The sequence below is a fragment of the Camelus ferus genome, chromosome 7, assembly GCF_009834535.1.
Source record: "Camelus ferus isolate YT-003-E chromosome 7, BCGSAC_Cfer_1.0, whole genome shotgun sequence".
NCBI lineage: Eukaryota > Metazoa > Chordata > Mammalia > Artiodactyla > Camelidae > Camelus > Camelus ferus.
Window position 1 is genome coordinate 41,764,384 of NC_045702.1, and position 22,316 is coordinate 41,786,699.

Consider the following 22,316-nt stretch of genomic DNA (forward strand, 5'->3'; position numbering starts at 1 on the left):
GTTTCAGCTCCCCAAAATAGCTGCTTCTCTGACATTTGGGCTCTATGGCTTGTCACTCATTACACCTGGAGAATTACTTAGGCTTAGATACAAGCTCCATTTGGGGATTAAAAATAATTGGTTTACATAATAAGATTAATTATATGTAACCATTAAAATGTTAAATGATATCTTTTCCATTCTCTAAAAGAACTCTCTCATATTCTGAATCAGTCACTTCAGTTAGAGTAGTAAATAATATAAAGCCACAAGAAAAGACAGTAGCTGAAAACCTGTCCCATGGGTATGGTCCTCTGAAAGTTCTCCTTCCCCTGGGAAGTGAATCTGCCTTATGACACAAAGATACACATATATGACCCACATCCCACAAAGACACACACATACACTGACACACAAACACAAAATCAGACAGATACAGACACACACATGTGCACACACACAGCAACTAACAGACACACCTTTGGCATATGCTTAAACACAGACATGCATACACACACACACACCCAGGACATTACTTCCCACCAGAGTAAATCCTTGCCCTGGAATGACATAGCAACAAGTATCTTTAATTCCTGTTTAACCAGTAGTAAATGTCTCTTGTCAGAGCATAAACAAAATTGTAACTAAGAGAGAAGAAAAAACAGACAGATTTAGTTTTAAAAATGCTTTCCTTGTGGTAAGGGGTTGCAACTACAGGCCTGCCTCCAGGCTAAACAAGACCCTTAATCAGGACATCCGGGAGGCCTCCCAAGACTGTGACATTTACAGAACCAGAGAGAATGAGAAGCTGGGAACGCCTCATCCCACAAGAGCTACATGTGCAGGAGAGGTAGACAGTGAATGAATTGGGGGCTTCCCCTCACCTTCAGACTTCTTGTTTTCAGGCCAGAGGCCATACCTGTGCCACTGTTTGTACGAGTCCCCATGTGGAACTTCTGATATCTTCAAGAGGGTACAAAAAAACTCAGAAGACAGTGGCCAAGAAGGGTAGCAATGTAAGAGTTCTGAACTACAAATATTTACAACTGATAATGACTTTACAAGTTCTACCAGGTTCCACCAAGTCCACATTCACTACCAAACCTTGGGCTGTAAACTCCTTTGTGCTGAGGTTCATGTCTCCATTCATTCAGCCATTCATCCAAAAACTGTTCTTAAGAAGCTATGAGGTAGCAAGCTCTCTGCAAGCAGCTAGTGACCTGAGGGTCCCTGCCTTTACAGAGTGACAATCCACTAGGGATAGACTCTGAACAGGAAGTTACAAGGAGGCAGCTTCTCATCTTTTTGTGTCACCAGAGCCCACATGCATGTGTGGTAGCACAAGTATGTACTCAATTTTTATGGAAAAGAAAAGGGGAAAAGATTGGAGAAAGTGAGGATGAAAGCAATGTTTTGGAGTATTGCCACCCCCACCCTTGCCAATTTTATGGATAAGATATTTGGGTAGTTAATTAGGTAAACAAAGGATACTCAACACTGGATTGGTATACACCATATACTTGAACAAGTAAGTGTTTACTTCCCTTTATCTGAAATTCTGACTATTACACATATTCAGAAGTGACAATGTTTCCTGTAATGTAGCCCATATCAAATTAGTCTCTTGCCAATAAATTGGTGGCGATTAGTGCAGGTACCACAGGAAGGCAAACACCACACCCTAATGATTGAGGATAATGAGCTCATAGAATAGAAGGAACAAAAAATGCTCTGTAAGGATTGAGACTAACTTGAAGGCTCCTGTCAAAGAGTCAATGCTGATCCAGAAAGCTTTCCATCCTGCTAGAAGTGAGGCCTCCTTAAAAAGTCAGATTTTGATGAGGTTGCAACATATGATCAAAGGAGAGATTACCCCAACGCCACATTTATAAAAGTAAAACATTAACAGAAGTGTGATGGCTGCTTTGTGCCGGAAACCATGTCGAAACACTGGGCCGTACAAGGGTCATAAGACCCAAGACTTTCTCTCAGGGGGATTAGCATTGATTACTCAAGAGCCACAGAAAAGGAGGCCACACTTAAGAAGAAATGAAAGTGCAAAAGGGGTATAGGATTGATTGACTGATTTTTGGAAGTAAAGCATTTCTTCAACAGGGGCTCGGCAGCACCCAGAAACACCACCCTCAGCATCGGGAGTGAGGGCGCATGACCACAGCTGCGGTTCATTAAAGTCGCTTGCCTCTCCCTCCTCAAACGAACAAGACACCACTGACCAGACTGAAAAGGGGGAATTACTGCTTGTGTGTGTGTGTGTGAGATTCTACTAATGTGGCATCTTTTTAAAAGAGTTCCTGTCTTTTAAGACAACAACTGAAATATTTACAGATGAAATGATGCCAGGCCTGTGATGTGTTTCCAAATCCAAACTATGGGAGTTAAGTTTAGAGGACACCAGGCCGTGAGTTTATCACTGTTGAAGTTGGTTCATAACACTTTTCTCTTTACTTCAAGTATATTTAAAATGCTCTCTATAAAAAAGTTTTTCCAAAAGGGATAGGGAGGGAGGAGGGATAAATTAGAGAAGTATGGGATTAACAGATACACAACACTGTACATAAAATAGATAAGCAGCAAGGATATACTGTATAGCACAGGAAACTACTTTGAATGTATTGTAATAACCTATAAGAGAATATAATCAGAAAAAAACTGAATTGCTATGCTGTACACCTGACACTAACACAATATAGTAAATCAACTAAAGTTCAATAAAAAAGTCATTTAAAATATAAATTGGTAATAAAAACCTACTGAATATGTAGAAAAAGATGAAACTTTTAAATCATCATTCAGTAAAATAGTGTTCTTCAGTGTAAATTAAAATAATGAACAAAAGCTTCTTGAAAACCATTACTGAAATCAGGCAGTCTTCCACAGGTGCCATGTCTACCACAGTCATGCCTCGAGCAAGGAAACTCAGCTGTTACATCTTTGGGATTCAAGGCCAAACGATAATCTTTTTCAAGCTGCCAGTTGCCATCCTATAGTGGATCTTGAAATCAGTATGTGGGTCCTCACCAGTTTTTAGATGAATGAGTTAGAATGCAATAGAAGAGAGAGTATCAGAGCACAACACACAGGATGGCGTAATCACAGTTTGTGGATCTTGTGCCCACACAGCATTCTTGCTTAATCTACTCTCAATATTCTACCGTGTTGGTTCTGGCAGAATGGTTCCTGGTTAAAACCCAGGCCAGATCAGGTCACTCTTCCAGAACCCTGGAAGGACAATCTATCTCACCCAGAGTAAAAGCTGAAGCCCTTATGATGGCCGGCATGGCCCACCACAATGTGCCCCACCCCCTTTCTGCTCAGTCCTATTTACCCGCATTGACCCCAGACCCATGGACGCTCTGGGACGTGGAACAAACCAGGCACGTTCCTGCATGCGGGCATCTGTCACTGCTGTTCCCTCTGTCCGGAATGCTCTTCCTCCAGACACCTGCATGCTGACTCCCTCACCATCAAATGTCATCTCCTCAGTAAGGCCTTCCCTGACCACACAATTTAATAATCAGACCCCTACGACCACTGCCAGTATTTCGTATCTCCCTTCCTGCTTTATTTTTCTCCATAGAACTTATCATCTAATGTATTAGATAAATTACATATAATAATGATACATACATTTCATATACATACAGATTACATACATTTTCTTTGGTTTATTCTCTCTCTATATTTAGAAACTCCGTAAGGACCAGGAGTTTTGTCTGTTTTGTTTACTGCAATATTATTTCTGACACTTAGAACATGGTAAATACCCAATAAGTATACACTGAATTATGTATGTATGTAGTGTGTGTGCTGGGTCGTGATATAAAATATATTCCTTAGTGTGAATCACATTCCAAAAGGCTTGTAAAGCACTTCCCTGGAGCACATGCGGAATATCTCTGGGCTTACTTAGAATAAGCACTGAAAAGTGATAAAAGGACAGGCTCCCAGTAGTTTATGTTTTACAGACTGGGTGCCTAGAGCAAATGAGGCCAGTGGTAATTGCTATGTGAAGTATGTGCTGGGGGAGGGAGGGCTGTTCTCTTGGGGGTACCACCAAAGCACTATCAATTGGCAAGAGGAAATCAGCTGAGTCACAAAATCATACAATTTTCAAGACCCTCAGAGATGATCTGGTCTGACCTAATAATTCTACACATGAGCATCAAAAAGTTACAAAATGATAATGTAATTAGCCCCAGGCCATATGAAAAGCAAAAGCTGAGAGAGAACCAGCAAAGACCTGGGTCACATGACTTCTTGTCCAATGAGCTTCATACACTCAGGCCTGCCATAAAAATGGAAAACAGGAATCTGCTCTCCAAAAGCTTTCTGCCTGTTCTCTTTTCTTTGGAAATAACCTGAGATTCTTTCTCCAATTAGATGCCAGTCATCTATTCCACTCAAGCCTTCACAGTTTGCAGGGCTCTCTGTTTTAAAAATAAAGAGCTGCTAATGATCACTATTTCTCATAAACCAAAGCTTTAAAAATTCCTCACCATAGCAACCAGGAGTGGCTGAATCACCTACTATTATTCTCCGAATTTTTAATAAAACAATTCAAACTTACAGCAGGCTCAGGGATGTTAAAGTCAGCCGAGAATCAAAATGTTCAACCCTCACTGTCCTACTTTTCATTACAGCTAAAGAATCTATCTATTTTTGAATGAATGGCTCATAACTGTAAAACAAAATGCTTCAAACCATAAAGCACTAACAAGTGAAAACAACGCGTCAGTAAAAGCTGTCAGTCACTTTAATTTGGAAGGGAAGCAGAAACACTTTTTGTCAGGGAGTGAATATTATAACAGAATGAATTAGGCTCACGAATCATTTGGTTCTCAACTAGATTATAGTAAGTCCTTTGACTGGGAGAAGCCAGGTTTCCTAGAACTCTCAGTATTTCTGTGCTGGCCTTAGAGGTTCCAACGGCTGAGGACATTCATGACATACCTGTGGCAGACACTCTCGGTTCCTCCTTCACAGAACCCTGTTCCATCCAGGTGTCCTCACTCTTCCAGGAGAGGCTGGCCCTCTCCCCATCCCAGGAGGGCAGTCATGACTGGACTGAGTGCATTATGGGAATCCTATTCTTGCAAGTGATTGGCTCACATAGGATCATGTGACAAAACTGTGGCCAATGAGGCAAGGGGAAGTCTGCTGGGGGCAAGGGTGCTTCTGAGAAAGGTGTTCTCACTTTCCACCAAGCCAGGAGGAAGAGACCCAGGAAGATGCAAGGGGACGAAATGTTCTAGGCTGGGGGGTGGCTTTTCTTATGAGAGTTATGTTACTGTGCTATTATGTCTTTTCTCTCTCTAAACATGATGGCAGGGGACTGCCGTTGTCATCTGGACACCAAAAGGAGAGCGAGGCTGAGGACAAAGCCCATCCACCAAGAGGGAGAGCCGACAGAACAGAACTGCAGAGGAGCAGACAGTCAGCTCCCACAGTATTTAGTGGCCCTGTCTCCCACTTCCTTTGGGGTTTTCTGCAGAAGCATCCTAACTCATTCAATGGAATGCTCTACTCAAGAAGTGAAGAGCTGTAAAGGCAGCAGGTTGTGCTGGTGTTGGCATGAGAAAAATTACATGAACAGCATGTCCCAGGGACAGTGTGTTTTTTGTTAGGGAAAGTTTGGCCTGTGACACTAGAAAGTAGGAGGACCAAGGTACAAAATCCACAGCGGTGGTGAGACGTGAGGGCAGCTGCAGAGGCCAGCACAAGGCACAATACCTTGCCCACACCGTCATAGGGGACCCAGGGCAGCCAGATGTCCCCTGAGGGAGGACACAGGACAACATACTCTATAGCCCATACCCACTTCCTCCTCTAGGTGCCAAGAAAATACTGCAAATGGGACCTTAAGGAAAGAACTAAGGAAGACTGTTTCAGAGGTTGCTTTGTCGTCACACTCCTATGAATGGGGATTTATTTGGATTTTGTGTGGGTACCTATTAGTTGTCCCATGGGGAGAAGGGAGAATAGGCAATGAACAGGTTGAAGGAGAGACAGTAATCCTATAAACTCACACAGGCCTTTGCAGACTGAAGCCTGCCTGCAAAGTGGCCACCCAGGGACTGTTCTCCAAAGACGCCAGTCTCTGTCTCCAGGAGCTCCCCACCAGAGCTTCCTCCAACAGACAGAAAGTCTACCTTGCCCTAGGAGTCTCTAAACTTGTGGGGAAAGGAGGATTTCTACAACAACCTGGCACTCAAAACCAGCAGGTGTTTAAAAAATGCTTACTGATTGGATTCATCATAGTGAACTCTATAGGGTTCAAAGACATTTCATATTTGCAATATTCATATTTTAGATCTGATCAGATCAAATGCACATTTCTTTATTTGTTCAGGGTGAAAGTAAACAATATGAGAGCATCAGAGACAGCTGTATCAGTGTAATATTTTAGTCTTCCTAACGAAGTATTTACAGTACGATCTTGTGATCTGACATGATCAAAGGGTGTCAGCTCTTTGATTAGAAACAATGGAAGACCCAGCAGATGATACCCTCGGGAACGTCTGCACATGCATCCACCTAGTGGGGGCCTAGGAAGGGAAAACCAGTGGCATCACTGCCCTGATAAAACTCAGCAGCACCAGGTACACAGTAGGAAACTTGGTTCCCAGATGACTCACATCCCAGTTAGAGGGCATTAGAGTTGTGCCCAGGGCTTGAAAAGTTGCATAAAAATCTAATTAACTAGTCAAGAGAAATGCTTTAATTGCTTTGTCCAGCATCAGCAGAGACCTGCTGCTGTTCCTCATTTTTCAGCAGGAAGGAGGACACAGTGACCTTCAGGGGGCACTGGGGAAGGAGACATGTAGCACAGGCAGAGCTGACCCTGCAAATCAGCCACAGAGAACACGACTCCACGGGTCCTTTTCAGGAGACTGGAGGCAGGCAGCAGAAAAAGATGAATGTAGAAATAAAAAATGAGAGGAGGGGGCACCTCTACGTGTTGATCAAGATATCAGGGAATGTGGAATGAATGAATACCTTCTATCTGATTACAAGCATCCTGTCCCAGAGGGACTTGATCTGTGAGTTTTTTACAGCCTTTCACCTTCTCATGCTTACTCTATCCATTTTTGTGGTCTCTTTTAAACAACAGGTTTTTTGAGATATAATTCACTTACCCTGAAGTCACTTCTTTAAAAGTGTGAAATTCAATGACTTTTAGGTGCAACCATTACCACAATCAATTCTAGAACAATTTCCTCACCCCCTCAAAGAAACCCATACCCCTTAGCAGTTACTCTGGTTTCCCTCCAGCCCTTTCAGCCCTAGAAGATAACTCATCTACTCTCTGTTTCTATGATTTGCCTATTCTGGACATTTCATATAAGTCGAATCATACAATATGTGGTCTTTTGCAGGTGGCTCCTTTCACTTAGCATAATGTTTTCAAGGTCCATCCCCATTGTAGCACATATACTTTATTCTTTTTAAAAAAACTTCTCTGTAGCTCTCCTTGAACTCTAGCTTTACTACTTACGTTCCTTGAGTGTTCACTATTCACTCCCGCAAAGTGTTTGTGAACTACAGACCAAGTTCAATAAGAAGTCCTGGTTCAGAAAAGTCCATGCAATTTTGCTGGGAGTCTCCTATTGCAACTAAATGCAAATAATCTACATGACCCGTTTAAAAACACTAATATTCTAAAAAATCATGAAAGGCATGCAGCTAATGTGAAACAGTGATGGAGTTTACATCATTTACAGAACTGATTACATACGAGAGATGAAGGAGGGACTATAGCAGTATTCCTCTTATAGAGTGCTTGGGTACTGACATATTCATTCACTCAACAACTAGTTTTTGAGTGCCTACTGTGTGCCAGACACTCTTCTAGGCACTGGGGATTAGCGGTGAACAAAACAGACAAAAATATCTGCCTTTGTGCAGCATGTATTTTAGTGACATGAGATAAAAATCATTTAAAGAAAGAAAACCAAGGGAATAGTAAGGAGGAAATTCAAAGTAGTGGTTACTTTTGGAAGAAGGGAATAAAGAAGATGAGGGAGGAGAAGAAGGGAGAAGAGACCCAGGAAGATGCAACAGGACGAAATGTTCCTAGGCTGGGTGGTGGCTTTTCTTATGAGTTATGTTGCTGTGCTTTGTAACTTGCATGTTTTTTACAGATAGTCATTTGCATATGTTGATTATTACATCAAATTTGATTTGCAAAAGAGCCACATCTCTGAATCAGAAAGTATCAACAGTGGTGTGCCTTTAGATGAAAGATTTGTCCAGGCTACTTAAAAATGTTTATGGGAAAGGGACGCAAAGTGGAGTCTGACACTGACTGGAGAAATTCTAAACTGGTGGGATTACACTTCAAGGTTTTGAATGGCTGTTCAAGAAGAACAAGGTAATATGTTTAGGACAGATTTTTCCATTTACATGAGACAATCATGAACTCTGAGTGATCCCATCACCCAGGAAAGGACTCTGTGGAGCATCTAACAGAATGGGAATTTCATGAAACCAGAGATTTTTATATTTTGTTCACAAACTTTCAATTTTCAAGTTTCTTTCATAGACATTACCCCACTTGATTTTCACAAGTATTATTAGCTGATTGTATGCATGAGAAAAATGGAAATTCAGAGGGGGCCAAGTTAACATTGCCGTTGATGGTGGTGTTTGGACTGGATTCCCAGCTTCATGGCACGTGTAATGTAACACAACACCCTTGAAGTGCAGGGTTCAGATGAACCCATATTTATTTACAACACCCAGAATGGATGTTAGAAATCGGTTTCAGAGAGTTACATTTAAAGCAATAAAAAGAAATACAAGTCCACTCCAGGGGTAGAAAATGGATGGAGCACAAGCTAAAACTACATATGCTCTCAGAAACATGTTTACATGAATTCCTGAATGACAGATTTACACTCAGCTGTTTATGAAAAGGAAGATATCTGCAGGGCATCTCTTCCCTGAAAGACTGCTGTGCGTTTTTACAACACCCCTTCATACTATTACTGGGGTTAGAATATAGAACCAAGTAAGTACTGGGGCAATTATGTTCTTGTGACAAATTACATTGCCTAGTTTCAAATCATGTCTTCCGTTCATAATTGCCTAGGATTTGCTGTGGTTTTGCTCCTAATCTTTTTGTTGTTGTTGAGTAAAAGTAGATTTATTCAGAGAGATATATACTCTGTAGACAGAGCGCAGGCTGTTTTAGAAGGCAAGAGAAAGGTCACGAGGTGTGGGGATTGGGTGCTCAATTTAAAGTAAAAGCAGTTACACACTCCATAGACAGAGAGCGGGCCGCCTCACCCAGAAGGGAGAGCAGCCTCCTCATCTTAATTCGATATTATTTCAAGAGAGTTTACAAAGTCCCTGTCAATTGCCTTTTCCTCTGAGGAAGAACTCATATTTGATCCAAAAAATAAATAAATAAATAAAGCACATAGGTTAGTTTGGCTGCTTAAAACAAGCATAGGCCTCTCACACGGACAAAGTGCAACCCTCCGGCACATTAACACCACCACATAGAAAGAAAAACTTCTGTGCCCAGGTCACTGACAGTACCTTCAACCCCTAATATTGATCACCAGGGAGATAACGAAAGAACACCTGGCTTGAACTAACCAGGCCCCCAACCAGAAACTAACAACTCAACGGCACTTCCTGAAGGAGACAACATAAGACTCTTTCCACACAAGAGTCACTAAAATAGTGTTATTTACACAATAAACATGGTTTTGCAGACTCACTGTCTTCAGGGGCAAACACTGTGAAACAAAATGGCGAATTTTTCTATAATCAAGCGAATTTGAATGAGCAACTTAAATCAATATTAGGCAGACAAATTATGTGCATTAATATCTACACATCATTAACAAAATCCCAAGTGATTTTCTTTGTTATTGAAAGTACTACTAGGCTTGACTTTTCATTTCCCTTAATATTAATTTATGTATTTGGTTGGAAATAACTTTTGTTTGAAACCCAATCCACTTCTGCTTTCTGTGTATACATACACACATACAGACAGGCCATACATGTACGTGTGTGTATACACACATACACACTCACGGCAAGAAGCTTCAGGTCAAGGGAAAAATGTGTTTCTTGTTCTCTCAGCTTCTCTTTCCAACTTCACAGCATTATAGCACTGCAGAGTTTCTTTGGAAGGAGAAGTGTACATAAAAATCACAGTAAATACATAAATTTACATAAAGTAATACAAAAATTTACTTTATGTAAATACACAGAATTATAGTGAAGCAAAACCCAAAAATAAACACAAAACAAGGCACAAAACCTACATAAGCAAGAATCTGATGAAAGTCTCAACCTGTCCCTTTCTGCAGTAATTCATTTCAAAATCACTGTGCAGCCCCAGCAAAATGAGGAACATCTCTCAATGTCTGGGACTAAAACAAAACAGGGACTTGAGAATCGGGACTGATTCGGGCCTCAGGGGAGGAAGGGGAAGTTTCTGGACTGGAAAGTGGTCAGGACAGCAACACTGGGAGCCACTGAGCACTCAGTCAGCAGGTGCTGTACAGTGGACTCTGTGATAAAGGCTAGAACATTCTCACTGGAGTCGTCCAGACCAGTGCTGTCCAGTACAGATAGACTCATGTGAGCCACATACGTAGTTTAGAAAATTCTAACAGCAACATTAAACATTTCTAAATAAGTGTGTGGAATTAATTTTTAGAATATATTTTCTTTAACCTATATCCAAAAATGTTACCATTTCAACATATAATCAATATAACAAAGTTACCTGTGAGAGTTTCACATTCTTTTTTGTTTTTTTGTACTAAGTCTTCAAACTCTGGTGTGTATTTTACCTTGCAGCTCATCTCAGACTAGCCACATTTCAAGGGCTAAATAGCCCAGGCTACCATATTGGACACTGTGGGTCTAGGTTCTTGAGAATCAGGCCCTTCCAGGTCAGTGTCACAGCCCCCAGACTCCAGTAGATGCTGCAGAAGATTTACTCCCAAAACTGTGCTCCTTGCCTTCTGTCTACTTGCTGTCCCAACATTGATCTCTCTCAGGTTACTCCTTGGAAGCAAAATTATTTAAGAAAAAGTACTTTACATTGTTAGTGTGGCATCATGTAAAACAACCAGGAAGGGCTAAGTTTCACTTCCTTGAAGAAGATAGCGCTCAGCCAGGACTGAGGGTTCAGAGGTCAGTGATGGGGCAGGATGAAATTTAGGTGCTGGGCCTCCAATGAGAAAAGAATTGCATAAGGTTGCTACCTACGTGATTCTGTGATTCATACTGCCCTAAATTTGTGATCTGAGTTACGTCGATAAAGAAGAAGCCATGCATGCCACAAGCCTCTGGCTAACATGGTTTCTGAGTCCAGTGGCCTCAACAGCAGCCTCTTTCCTGACAGTTGCTTGACACTTTGAAGATACCCTCCACCTTTCCAAATTTCTCTGTTGTTGCACTTGAAGATGGTAACAGAAGTCCAAGGAGGAGAGCAGCTTCCTTTTTATAGGAACTGTCATGTTCTTGCATCTTATTTGCATCCATTTCCCCCCAATTAAATGTGCTGAAAATCCCAAAAGCTAACTCCTCTAAAAAGCAGTGCATTTGCTTTGCCCCGTATATGGGGAAATGCTTCTAGGCAAATGGTTTCCTGATGGCCAAGTTGGTAGAAAATCTCTTTTAAATAGCACAGCTTAGATATGCCACTGGACATAGGCATTTTTTCCCCCTCTTTGAGGGTGAAATTACAACTCACTGTGAGTTTATTTCAAAAAGAAATGGATTTTCCATTAGGGAAACGATAAATCATTTTTTTAAAAAGTTTGAATCAAACTTCAGGACTGGAAGGGTTTATAAACATTTTAATTACTCTCCTCAACATCTTATTCCTGCTGTCATTCCACAGTTCGCACAGCCTCGAAATAATGAAAAATTACTTTTTAAAAAAAAAGCCAATTTGCAAAATTAGTAAAATATAACCCAAGCAGCACAAGGAGCAAACACAAGAATGGGAGAACATTTTGTCAAATTTTCTATCCTCAGCTAATTAACTTTAGATTTGTAAGGTCCCTGTCTTAGAACTATAGACACTGTCTACCAGCACTGCCCAATAGAATCTTCATAGAATGATAAGAATGGTCCATGTCTGTGCACTCTGATATGGCAACCACCAGCCATAGGTCCTACTGAGCACTTGAAATGTGCCTAGTACCAGTGAGGAACTGAATTCTTTGAATTTAAATTTAAAAAGCTACTTGTGGCTGGTGGTTACCATATCAGACAGCACCGCTCTATATAGTTAGGGCAGACATGAAGTCGCTTAAATCTGTGCCTCTGTTGGCACAACAGCCTTGAAGTTCTAATGCCCATTTAAAATACAAAGCACTTTATAACTTCTCTTTTGAAAATATTAAATAACTAAATAGAACAGCCTGTATGAAGCCAGACAGAAAAAAGAAGTCTGCAAGAAATTCTCTAAGATGCTCTTCTTTACAATGAACTAGGAAGGGGGATGGAGCGAAGGTGTTCTGCAAACATGGGTCCTAGACCACAGGTCAGCTCTAGCTCAACCACTAACTGGCTGAGCAGCACGGGGCAGCAGTTCCTGGAGTCCCTTGGACCCTGATTCTCTCCCTCATACAATGCTGGAATCCTCTAAACAACCTCCAAGGTCCCTCCTCAGTCCAAACCTCCAGTAAAATGTAAAGTCAATCCAGCTAGGGAGAAAAAAAAAAACTCTCAGGTAGAAATTGTTGCATGGAGTCTACCTGAACTTCTTCTGTAATTTCAGTTCCTTTATGCTTTCACTTAAGATATAAGCTAAGAAATAGACATTCTGCTGCCTGGGGATTCAGAATCTGGGAGTTTCACAAGGTGATAACAAGACTTGATAGGCTCACACAAAATGGAATGCTTCTGAAGGAACCCATGAAGGAAATCAACTGAATGCAAAATAGTACTTTTCCTTTCTTTTTGCCTCAGTTTTTTTCTTTCATTTAGAAAGTTTCAAACCTTTAGAATAGTTGCAAGAATAGTACAATGAACACCTATATATCCTTCACCTTGCAAGACTCCTCTCAAGTACAGATACTCACAAGTCCAAATTTCCTAGGTGTTCGCACTGCAGAGTAACGACTTGGTAATACCTCCCAGTTCATATTGCTCATGGGAATAAGCTTTGGTCAGACTGAGGTGAGGGTCTGGATAACCACTAATAGCAACAAAATAAAGCACGACTATATTACTGTATTTTCTCCATTAACAATGAGCATATATCTCAGCCTGAAACTCTAATGTCAGAAACTTCGTAAACAGAGATCAAAATGAACCAACTCCTTATGAGTCAAGAGGGGAAAGCATGATCTTTGAAATTAGGAAGCCCTTGCTCCAATCCTAGCATTTCAAATCTAAACCCTGTGGCCTCTCTGAACCTAGGTCTTTGTTTACAAAGCAGGATAGAATGTCTACTTGCGAGACATATTGTGAGAATTACATAAGATAGTGTAACTAGAATGACACGAAGCAGCCATTCAACTGCTAGTTGCTTTTACACTTTACTTAGCATTTTCCCAAACAGTACTTCAGGAATGACAACCCTGTGGGATAAATTCATCAAATATTGCTATTTCCGATTTATACCTAAGAGACCTGAGGCTCAGAGACATTAAGGGAAGCAGAGAGGGAAGAGAGGGAATTGGCCTCTAAAAAGCAGGTGTGATTGGCTGGGTCTGTGGGAAGGGATGTTTCCATCACCTCTCCTAATGCTCACATCAACTCCAGGAAGCACGCTGTCACATCTGCAGTTTGCAGCGAAGTATTTAAGGTCAGAGCGGCTAACTTCACTGAAGGCCACATCTGGTTGAAGTGCCTATGTTAGGGTTTAGGAGCCTTGGTTCAGAGTTCAAGGGCTTTGGTTAATGGTTTAAGGGTCCTGGTTAAAGGCTTAAGGTCTCTGACTGAGGGTAAAGGGTTTAGGTGCCCTAGCTAAGGGTTTAAATGTTCTGGTTAAATGTATAAGTGTTCAGATCTTCTGATTCCACATTTAGGGCTCTTTCTATAACATCTAATGAAGACAACGTTTCAGAAAGTGGGATCTCTCCCCAGCTCAAGGAAGCAGACTTTTTCTCCAGCTCTAGTTGACTCTCCCAGGCAACGGGCACCCAGCCTCTCTCCTTGACAAAGTGCTCTCCTCGGCAGGCCCACCAAGGCAAGGGGTGACTGGCAGCCTGCACAATGCGTGGGCAATGTCTCAATGCCAGGAATCTGATCAATGTGACCTCTGACCTGAGCTGATTATCACACTTTAAATAAGGTTATTAACTGAACACCTTTCTTAGAGAATGCCTATGGGAACTCAGACATTGGATGATTTAAAATAACACTTGAAACTGCTGAAGGGGGCCGGAGTTGGGGCACTTTGACAGGCTAGACTGCTGAAGCAAGCCAGCGCTGTCATGAGACCACACGTAAAGGCTATATTCAAAGAAGGTCCCCACAAAGGTGTTCACTTAGTAATAAACACAGGCAAAAGCAGACTATCTGCACAAGCAGCTGGTGGAGGCTCTCCCTCGGTGCAGGGCTGAAAAACTGTATCGCCACCTGGTAGGGCTCACAGGCCAGCTCTCCAGCCTCAGAACCCAGCGGACAGCCACGTGGGCCCCACGGCCAGGCAGACTGTGTGTGGGTCCAGCACATTCCTAACTGAGTTTTTGTCTAGCCATGGAGACTTCAGATAAACCTCTCTGCTATTGTTCGCCAGGTTGAGACACGTGAGTGTGCCCTGTCACACCAACCAGCCCACACCAGAGACAGAGGTGTCCATCTTGACCCTCTGATGAGAATCCAGGTAAGAAACAGAACACCAGCCTCCTTTCCCACCGAGCAAGTAGAAGAAGCAGCAAGGTACCTGGAGGATTTGGAAACTATTCACCATAATGTAGACCAAAGGCAGGATTTTTGAAAAAAGTCTCTAAATAGAAATCTAACCAACAAAGGAGATGAGAAAAGCAAAAAGAAGAAAGGAAGGAAGGACAGAAGGAAGGAAGGAAGAAAGGATGAAAGGAAGGAAGGAAGAAAGAAAGAAAAGGAAGGAAGGAAGGAAAAAAGAAAAGAAAGCCATTCACTTTGAAAATTAAATGACATATTTAAGAAGCCATGAAATGAGAACATATTCATAAAAGGTAAGTGATTGTGGGTGATAGCTGGGTGCTACTAACCTTGTGTTTATTACTAGGTTCATTTATCTTTCTCTGTATCTAACTTTCTTGGCAAGAATCTTGATCTTCTGGCAGAAAATTCTTCCCCAAACTACACCAATATGACATTGCTCATATATAGGTTTTCCAAAACCAATGTCTGGGTATTTTCACCATTGTGCAAAAACAGGAGACCCCGCAGAGCAGCAGACGGTCCTCAGCAGGCCTGACACTCGGGCCAAGCCCCAGGTGGCAGCTTAGAGAACACATTGTCCAGTGAAACCCCACACAGACTGGCCTTCGAAAATACCTGGTGTCTGCATCCCCCAAAAGTTGAACAAATGACAAGGTCATTCAAAACTCTTCATAGGGTTAGTAGAAATGGCAGGGATCTGGCGTTTTAGCAAACGTACACAAATCAGCGGGCTCTTATTAAACACTGCCAACAAGTAGTCATGCTTAAGAAGTCTCCTTTCCTCTCAGATTTTATATCACTGGGTTCATCTCAGGTACCACAAAGGACAGTGGAAATCTAACAAGTAAAAATGAGGTATGGAAAGGTCACCAGACAAACAGCAAAGAACAATACTTCTCATCTGAGCGAATGATTTTTCTCAGGGGATTAATTTTTAGCTTTGCGGGTTTTTTTAATTTGCAATTTTTTTGAAATTGCAAGTTTTTGTGGGCATGGTTTATAATAAAGGTGATCAAATCTTCCTGCCACTCTAGGTGACAGGAAATTAAATTACCAGCAGTTATCGCTAAAACAAAAGTAAAGATATTTTGCCTACACATAATTGAGTATTTCTGAAGTCCACGGGTCCAGAAAACTTCTCAGTGTGAGTGTCTATTTCAACAAAGATATCCTGCTTTGTACTAGAAGAACTATGGAGTTTCTAATTACACATACATAAGTTTGGCAGCATTATTATTGTTCAATTTTGCTGTCTGCATCCAGGAATGTGAAAGATTTATATATACCACTGGTTGTGACTCTCCAACAATGAGTAATGAAAATTCCTCTTTATCATTTCTAGGATCAACACTAGTGTGACAGCAGAAAATGGCATTATTTACCTGGCCCACATTACTGTTGTACAGAATCTGGAAAAATAAATCCCTCCGTCCATTCAGGAATGTTCTCTTCCCAATTAAGGTTTTGATGATTCTGCACACAATATTGATTTTTACCCTTTTCTATTTGCATTTTAATTTAAAAAGTCCCTGTCGATTTCATTTCTATAATACAGTGTGTTTATGTTCTCAAAATCTTAACAACTTCTTATCCCAGGAGTCTCTTTAATATTTAATTTTTTACCCTGTTCAGTTACTGGAAAACATCTCATAGCTTCTTTATTTATTACTTTTACTTAAGTCGATTTTTTTTCTTTACTCTATGAAATTATCCATTCGGTGATCACGTGACTAATATGCAAAAAGTTCTCATTTCAATTATACAAGCAAATCTAACCCATGATTATTAGGAAAACTATTTTGCCGATCATCCATTGTTTATTTCAGAGTATAATCAAGTACCACAGGCTAGATTAAAAGCTTAAGGATAGGGATTTTTTTTTTCTGATTTAAAATAATAAAGGTAATCAAACCTTCCCGCCAATCTAGGTGATTGTGAAATTTAATTACCAGCAGTCATCATTAAAACAAAAGCAAAGCAATTTCTTTTACACATAATTGAATATTCTAGAAGAAAATTTCTAAAGAATTCTCAGAAACTGTATTTAAAAATTAATTTTAACCTGATCATTTCATTTGTTATGTCTTAGCTGGTAACACAGTAAACGAGAGGTGTGGGTGACGTTGTTCAACAACGGCAGGTGAGAATAGATTCTCAGGAAAATCAGATAACTTTGAGCTTAATACTGAGTCAATTATTTGATTTTTACTCTTTGTCCAAACACATCCAAATCTAAACCTCCCACGGCTATTCCTCCAAGAGAGGTTTAACTCACGTTATTCGATTTCACCTCTCTATATGCTGGACATGACAGAATCAACTGTTCCTTTCTTAGTGCTCAACTGCCCAAATCTGTCCTAAGGTGTCCAAACCTGTGCCTTCAAACCCACTGCTACCTGAACAGAATGAAAACCTCCTATGCCAGCAGCACTGGTAAGAGATCTGGCAGCTCTCTGCACAATGATGATCGGCCTATAAGCATCACGGACCAGAGATGAGGAACCACCAAGAAAAAGAATCAATAGCCCTAAGAAGGAAGGTGAAAATTAGGCTATGAACTTCCCTATCTCCAGGCCTTTGCCTAAGCTCTTTTGTCTTCTGCTTTCTGAAAACAAAACCCACTCATCTTTCAAGGCCCAACTCATATGTCACCTCTACTGACCCTTCTAAACTGAGGTCATCGCTCTCTGCCCTGCACTCCTCCACATAATTCATTTTCTCAAGTTGGAATACAGATTCCTATTTGCTTGTCCATCTCTGCTGCTGGATGGGGAGATGGGGACGGGAAGGATCTGGATTCATCTTTCTATTACAAATGCTTCGGACTACGCCTGAAACCGAAAAGAAACAACAAATGCTTTTTTAATGGAGCTCAAACCTCAAGACCAAATTTAACAGGCAATATTAAGAGGCAGTTTGGATGTGTGCTGGACTTACTTTTGTACCTAAAGTCTGAGCCAGTGAGTGCCTGTCTGCCTGTCTTCTTTTTCATTCCGCCAAGGAACAAACTTCATTCACACCGAGCACTTATTAAATGCCACACCCTGTGCTAAGTGCTCTATACACATTATCTCATTTAATCCCCATGACATTCTTATGAAATAACTCTTATCAGTAGCATTAGTTTCATTTACAGATGAGGGAACTGGGGCTTGGAGAAGTAAAGTAACTCACCCCAAGTCATCCAACTGGTCAGTGGTGGAGCCAAACACAAGGACAATAATCCCAGAATTTCAGACCTAGAAGGAATCCTAAAACTATCTTCCTTACTTAACCTCTTCGTAGTTGAGGCTTATAACTTACTGCCTGACACATAGTAGGCCCTCCAAAACGATGATTAATAGGTTGATGGAGTGCCCTAATTTCTCAGACTCTGACCTTTGCCTGAAAGAACCCAGCTGTCACCATAAACAGGCTCTATTCTTTCCTGCCCAACACCTCTCATAGGTGTGAATTGCTCGTGTCATCTGAGTTATTCATGATCCAGACGATGGTAAGTGTGTTTAAAAAGAGAACCCCACTCCAGTTCTCATATATTTCCACAAAAAATGCCTGATGAATTGGTGAATTAGGCAATATAAGTTCATGCCCCAGGCTGATTCACACCAAATAATATATCCCTGCCTACTCTCCGAATTTCAGCTTTTTCGTAATTTCCCGCTTTCCATTAGGATTTAAAACAGCGGTAACTAAAGCAAAAAAGAGAACCATTACAAGCATCTCTATCTCATCTGCAAAACAATTACCAACATCTAAAGCTATACTGTGCAGCTTCAAATCCATGTATTCTTCCCAAGGCTGAGTTAGGTTTTTCAACCCGGTTTCTTAAGCTACCTCAAGATCTGAAAATTCAGATGCCATGGCATCTGTAATTTATGCCACCAGTAAATCCTGTGACGATACTGCCTTCTTGTCCTTTCTGCTTTCTTCTTTCCCTTCATCACTTCTCCCCCATCAGTTTATTTTCTAGTGGGCCGTTTTCTGAGAGGGATAACCATATGCTAATCATAAGCCAACATCACTGTATTTTAAATTCAATGTTAGTCAACCAAAATGAGTTGAAGAGCAGCAGCAGTGGTTTGGGGGTACTAAAAATAAGCTGTAGCTTTTGCTGAGTTCTCAGAATTAAAACCACAGGCGGTCAACTTGTTGCTGCTCTTAATAAGATATGACTGTTCTGCCCCATTGGATGCTACTACCAGAAACTTCAACTCTATCATACACAACACAACACTGTGCTTTTGTTTAGTTGGCAGTGATCAAAAAAGGAAGAGCTATTTCCCTGAAACTAAAATCTACCAAAAAATCTAACAGATGGCTTTCAAGTGATCACCTTGTGCCACATCACAATTGCACCTTAGTAAATAGCCTTGCATTTATGATTTAATTAGCCATGCATCTAGAGATATGATTCCTTAATGCCTGGCTTGCAGTCCAGTGCCTCCAACAAAGTGTTTCTTTCTTTGAGTTTAATTTTTTGGTAGTAACTTAAAACACACACACAATAGGAATTAATAAAATATTAACATATTGAGCATTTCCATTAGGACTTCAAGATCTTCTTGCCCCCTGAACACTAAACTACACTAAATGTCTTATCAGTTATTCCTTTAGGTTTTGTCATTAAAGTTTTCAATGACCAGAGAGGTAAAAGAATTCTACCTAATGCATCATTTTGATTAGAAACCTGTCATACTCAGAATCCAGTGGGTCTGCTTCTATTGATTCGTACTCCTTCAGATTCATTAGCAATTTTTTTCTCTTCAATTAGACCCACTGATCAACCACAGAAACGCTGAAAGAAGCCCTTCCTTTGCTCGGTAGCATTTGGGAAAAAAATTGTATGCCTGGAAAGTAAAATTACAGAATGTTTTCCAAGAGGCCACAGAGGAAAATCACACACACACACACACACACCCCTGCACACTTGTAACCAGGCAAATTGTCAGAGGCTGGGCTCGACCACCTGTCCTCTAACTCTTCAATCAGGGCCAGAAAGACAACATCTCCTTATTACCTCTATCTCAAACCCATGCCCCAAGCGTGTGTCTCCAAGGAGCTGATTTCTGAAACAAACAAAGAAAATCAAGTCTGTGAGGAGCGAGGGTTTGCTCCCCTCTGCCTTGAATTTGGGCTTCCAGCGGAGTGGGTACCGCACCGCCAGCGGCTCTGGGCGCCCAGCGTCACCGTAACCTTTCCCGCCCGCCAGCCCTGGTTCCAGCTGCGCCAGAAAGTGCGAGCCCGCCCAGCTCGGTTCGCTTCCCGCCCGCTGCTCCCCAAACCCCTAGAACCCCCGCGTCCGCACACTACGGGCGCCCCCTGCTCTCCCACCTCTGCGCTGCCAGACGCCAGGCACGGAGGTGCTGTGGGCACCGAGGGTGCTGGCGAGCCAAACAAGTGTCACACCGGCCGCCTGTCCTCACTCCGGGAGAGCGGGCAGGACGCCCACAGGTAGGCTCTCTCCATCGCCGGGTGCGGGGCGAGGGCAGGGGGCGAGAGACCCGGCGCGGCTGCCGCGCCCGACGGGCTAAAACTCACCGGAGGACACTGAGGAGCCGGACAGGCTGGAGTTGCTGGACGCTGCCATCTCAGCGCGCCTCGCGCGTAGCTGCTCGCTCAGCCCCGGAGCGGACACCGCCGCCGCTGCCCTGGCCCGGCCGCTCGCAGCCTCCGCGGCCCCCAGCCCATGGCAAAGTCCTGGGGACGCGCAGAAAGCACCAGCCTCCGGACTCTGCCTGCACTTCCTGCTCCGCCAGATGACGCGCTGCTGCCGCCGCTATTTATTTGTGGTTTCCGTCCCTCTCGGCGCCCTCGCACGCTTTTCTCCGGGTGTCGGGGGTAGGTGCGAGCGGAGGGAGACTGAGGGGCGGCCGGGGCGGACGAATCGCGGCTCCAGCCGAGCCCCAGCTGCCGTTCGCGCTCCCCGGCGCGCAGCTGGGACCAGGGCGCCCGGGCGGCCCGGAGCCGCCCCGCCAGCTCCCTGCACCCTCCCCCGGGCTCCCGCCTCCCCGGCGGCACTTCGAGCAGCCCGGGCAAAGGCGTCGGGAGACAGACAGACAGAGCGACCTCCCCCGTCTCCCTCCGCCCCAACTCCGCTCGCGCGCACACAAAGGAAGGAGAGGAGCGGGAGCTCGGGGGCTGGTTCAGCTGCCGCGGGCTTGACAGCTCCTGAGAAAGCGGCTGGTGGAGGGGGCTGTGGACTGCGGGGCGGGGGACACTGGTCCGGTGAGCGGGACCCCAGAGGTGCCGCGGAGGCCGCTTGGGGGCCGCGGGGCGAGCGTGGCTGCCGTGCGCGGCGCTGCTCCAAGGGTTTGAAGGCGACCGGGAGTGGGGAGTGGGGAGAAGGTGGTGGGGCTGGCGGCGCCCGCCCAGGTTAAGGAGCAGCGAGACAGTCGGCGCGGGATCCAGAGGGCGAAGGCGGGGTCACTGAGGACACGATGTGAGGCAGAAGGGGGCCTGGGATGCCGGAGCGGCTATGGAGCGCTCCTTTCACTCCCCTCCAAACTGTCCTTTGTTGCTCTAGAGCTGGTGGTCCCTGCCCTGCCAGAAGGTGCGTTCCCTAAAATAACCTTAAAACACCCTGCAAGCCTAACACGCTGCGATTAAGTACCCCAGCCACGCACAGGGCCCGACGGGTCCATTGGGCTTTTGAGATGGCCCTTCAAAGAAATAGAGACATTCCAGATATGTCATCAGGCCCACACAAAGCCGGGTATCAAAGAGAAAGAGGTTCTCAGACTGCGTCTTGCAAATGATCCTCACAAAAGATGTTAAGACTTGGCAGCAGGTCCGACTGTGCCATTTCTGGATAAGGAACTGCTTAGGTGTGTGAGAGGGGCTCTGGCATAAGGTGTGTACCCTTACCCCTGTATTTAAACCTAAATTAATTTTACTGGGAGGAAATACCATACAGATTTTTTTAAGTCTATTTCACGCTCCCAGCAGGGTAATCGGTTCTTTCATTCCTGAAGCAACAGAAAACTGTGAAATTTGAACAGAAATTGTTAGATCAAAGGAAAAAGCAAAACATTAAAGGAATGAAAGTACTCTCATTATGTAGCAAAGTGGAAAGTGTTCACGTTGGGGTAGTTCAATTTTTAAAAACATGGTTAAAAGGACATAGTCAATTTAAAAATTATCATGAGTGACACAGGAACAGCAGCCAATCCTAGAGGGTCCACCTCAACCAAGCACCTAACATACAGTGAATAATAAATGTTGAATAATCACAATATGCACCCATGTCACATTTTCTAGTTGATTTAAACTATTTTTTTTAATTCCCTCCAGGATGCCATCCCAGTATATCTTCCCAATAAGGCTCAATTTCTTAAAAAAAAAAAAAAAAAAAGCAGCTTGCTGAACAGCTGAGGGTCTTGAGCACTCTCCTGTCACACTGGACTGAGTCTTCCTGACTCTCATCTACATGGAACTTAAAACATCCCTGCCTGGTATAA

At 42.9% G+C, this 22,316-nt stretch overlaps 1 protein-coding gene across 1 annotated transcript in view; it reads right to left on the reverse strand.

Moving 5' to 3' along the window:
* The window catches only part of CHN2 (chimerin 2), a 268,972-nt gene extending 248,150 nt beyond the window's left edge, over positions 1–20,822 (reverse strand). The window contains exon 1 of the mRNA XM_032483801.1: positions 20,398–20,822. Within this exon, the coding sequence (XP_032339692.1) occupies positions 20,398–20,446 (49 nt within the window). The 5' untranslated portion in view covers positions 20,447–20,822. The remainder of the gene's footprint in view (positions 1–20,397) is intronic.
* Positions 20,823–22,316: the final 1,494 nt, after the last annotated feature.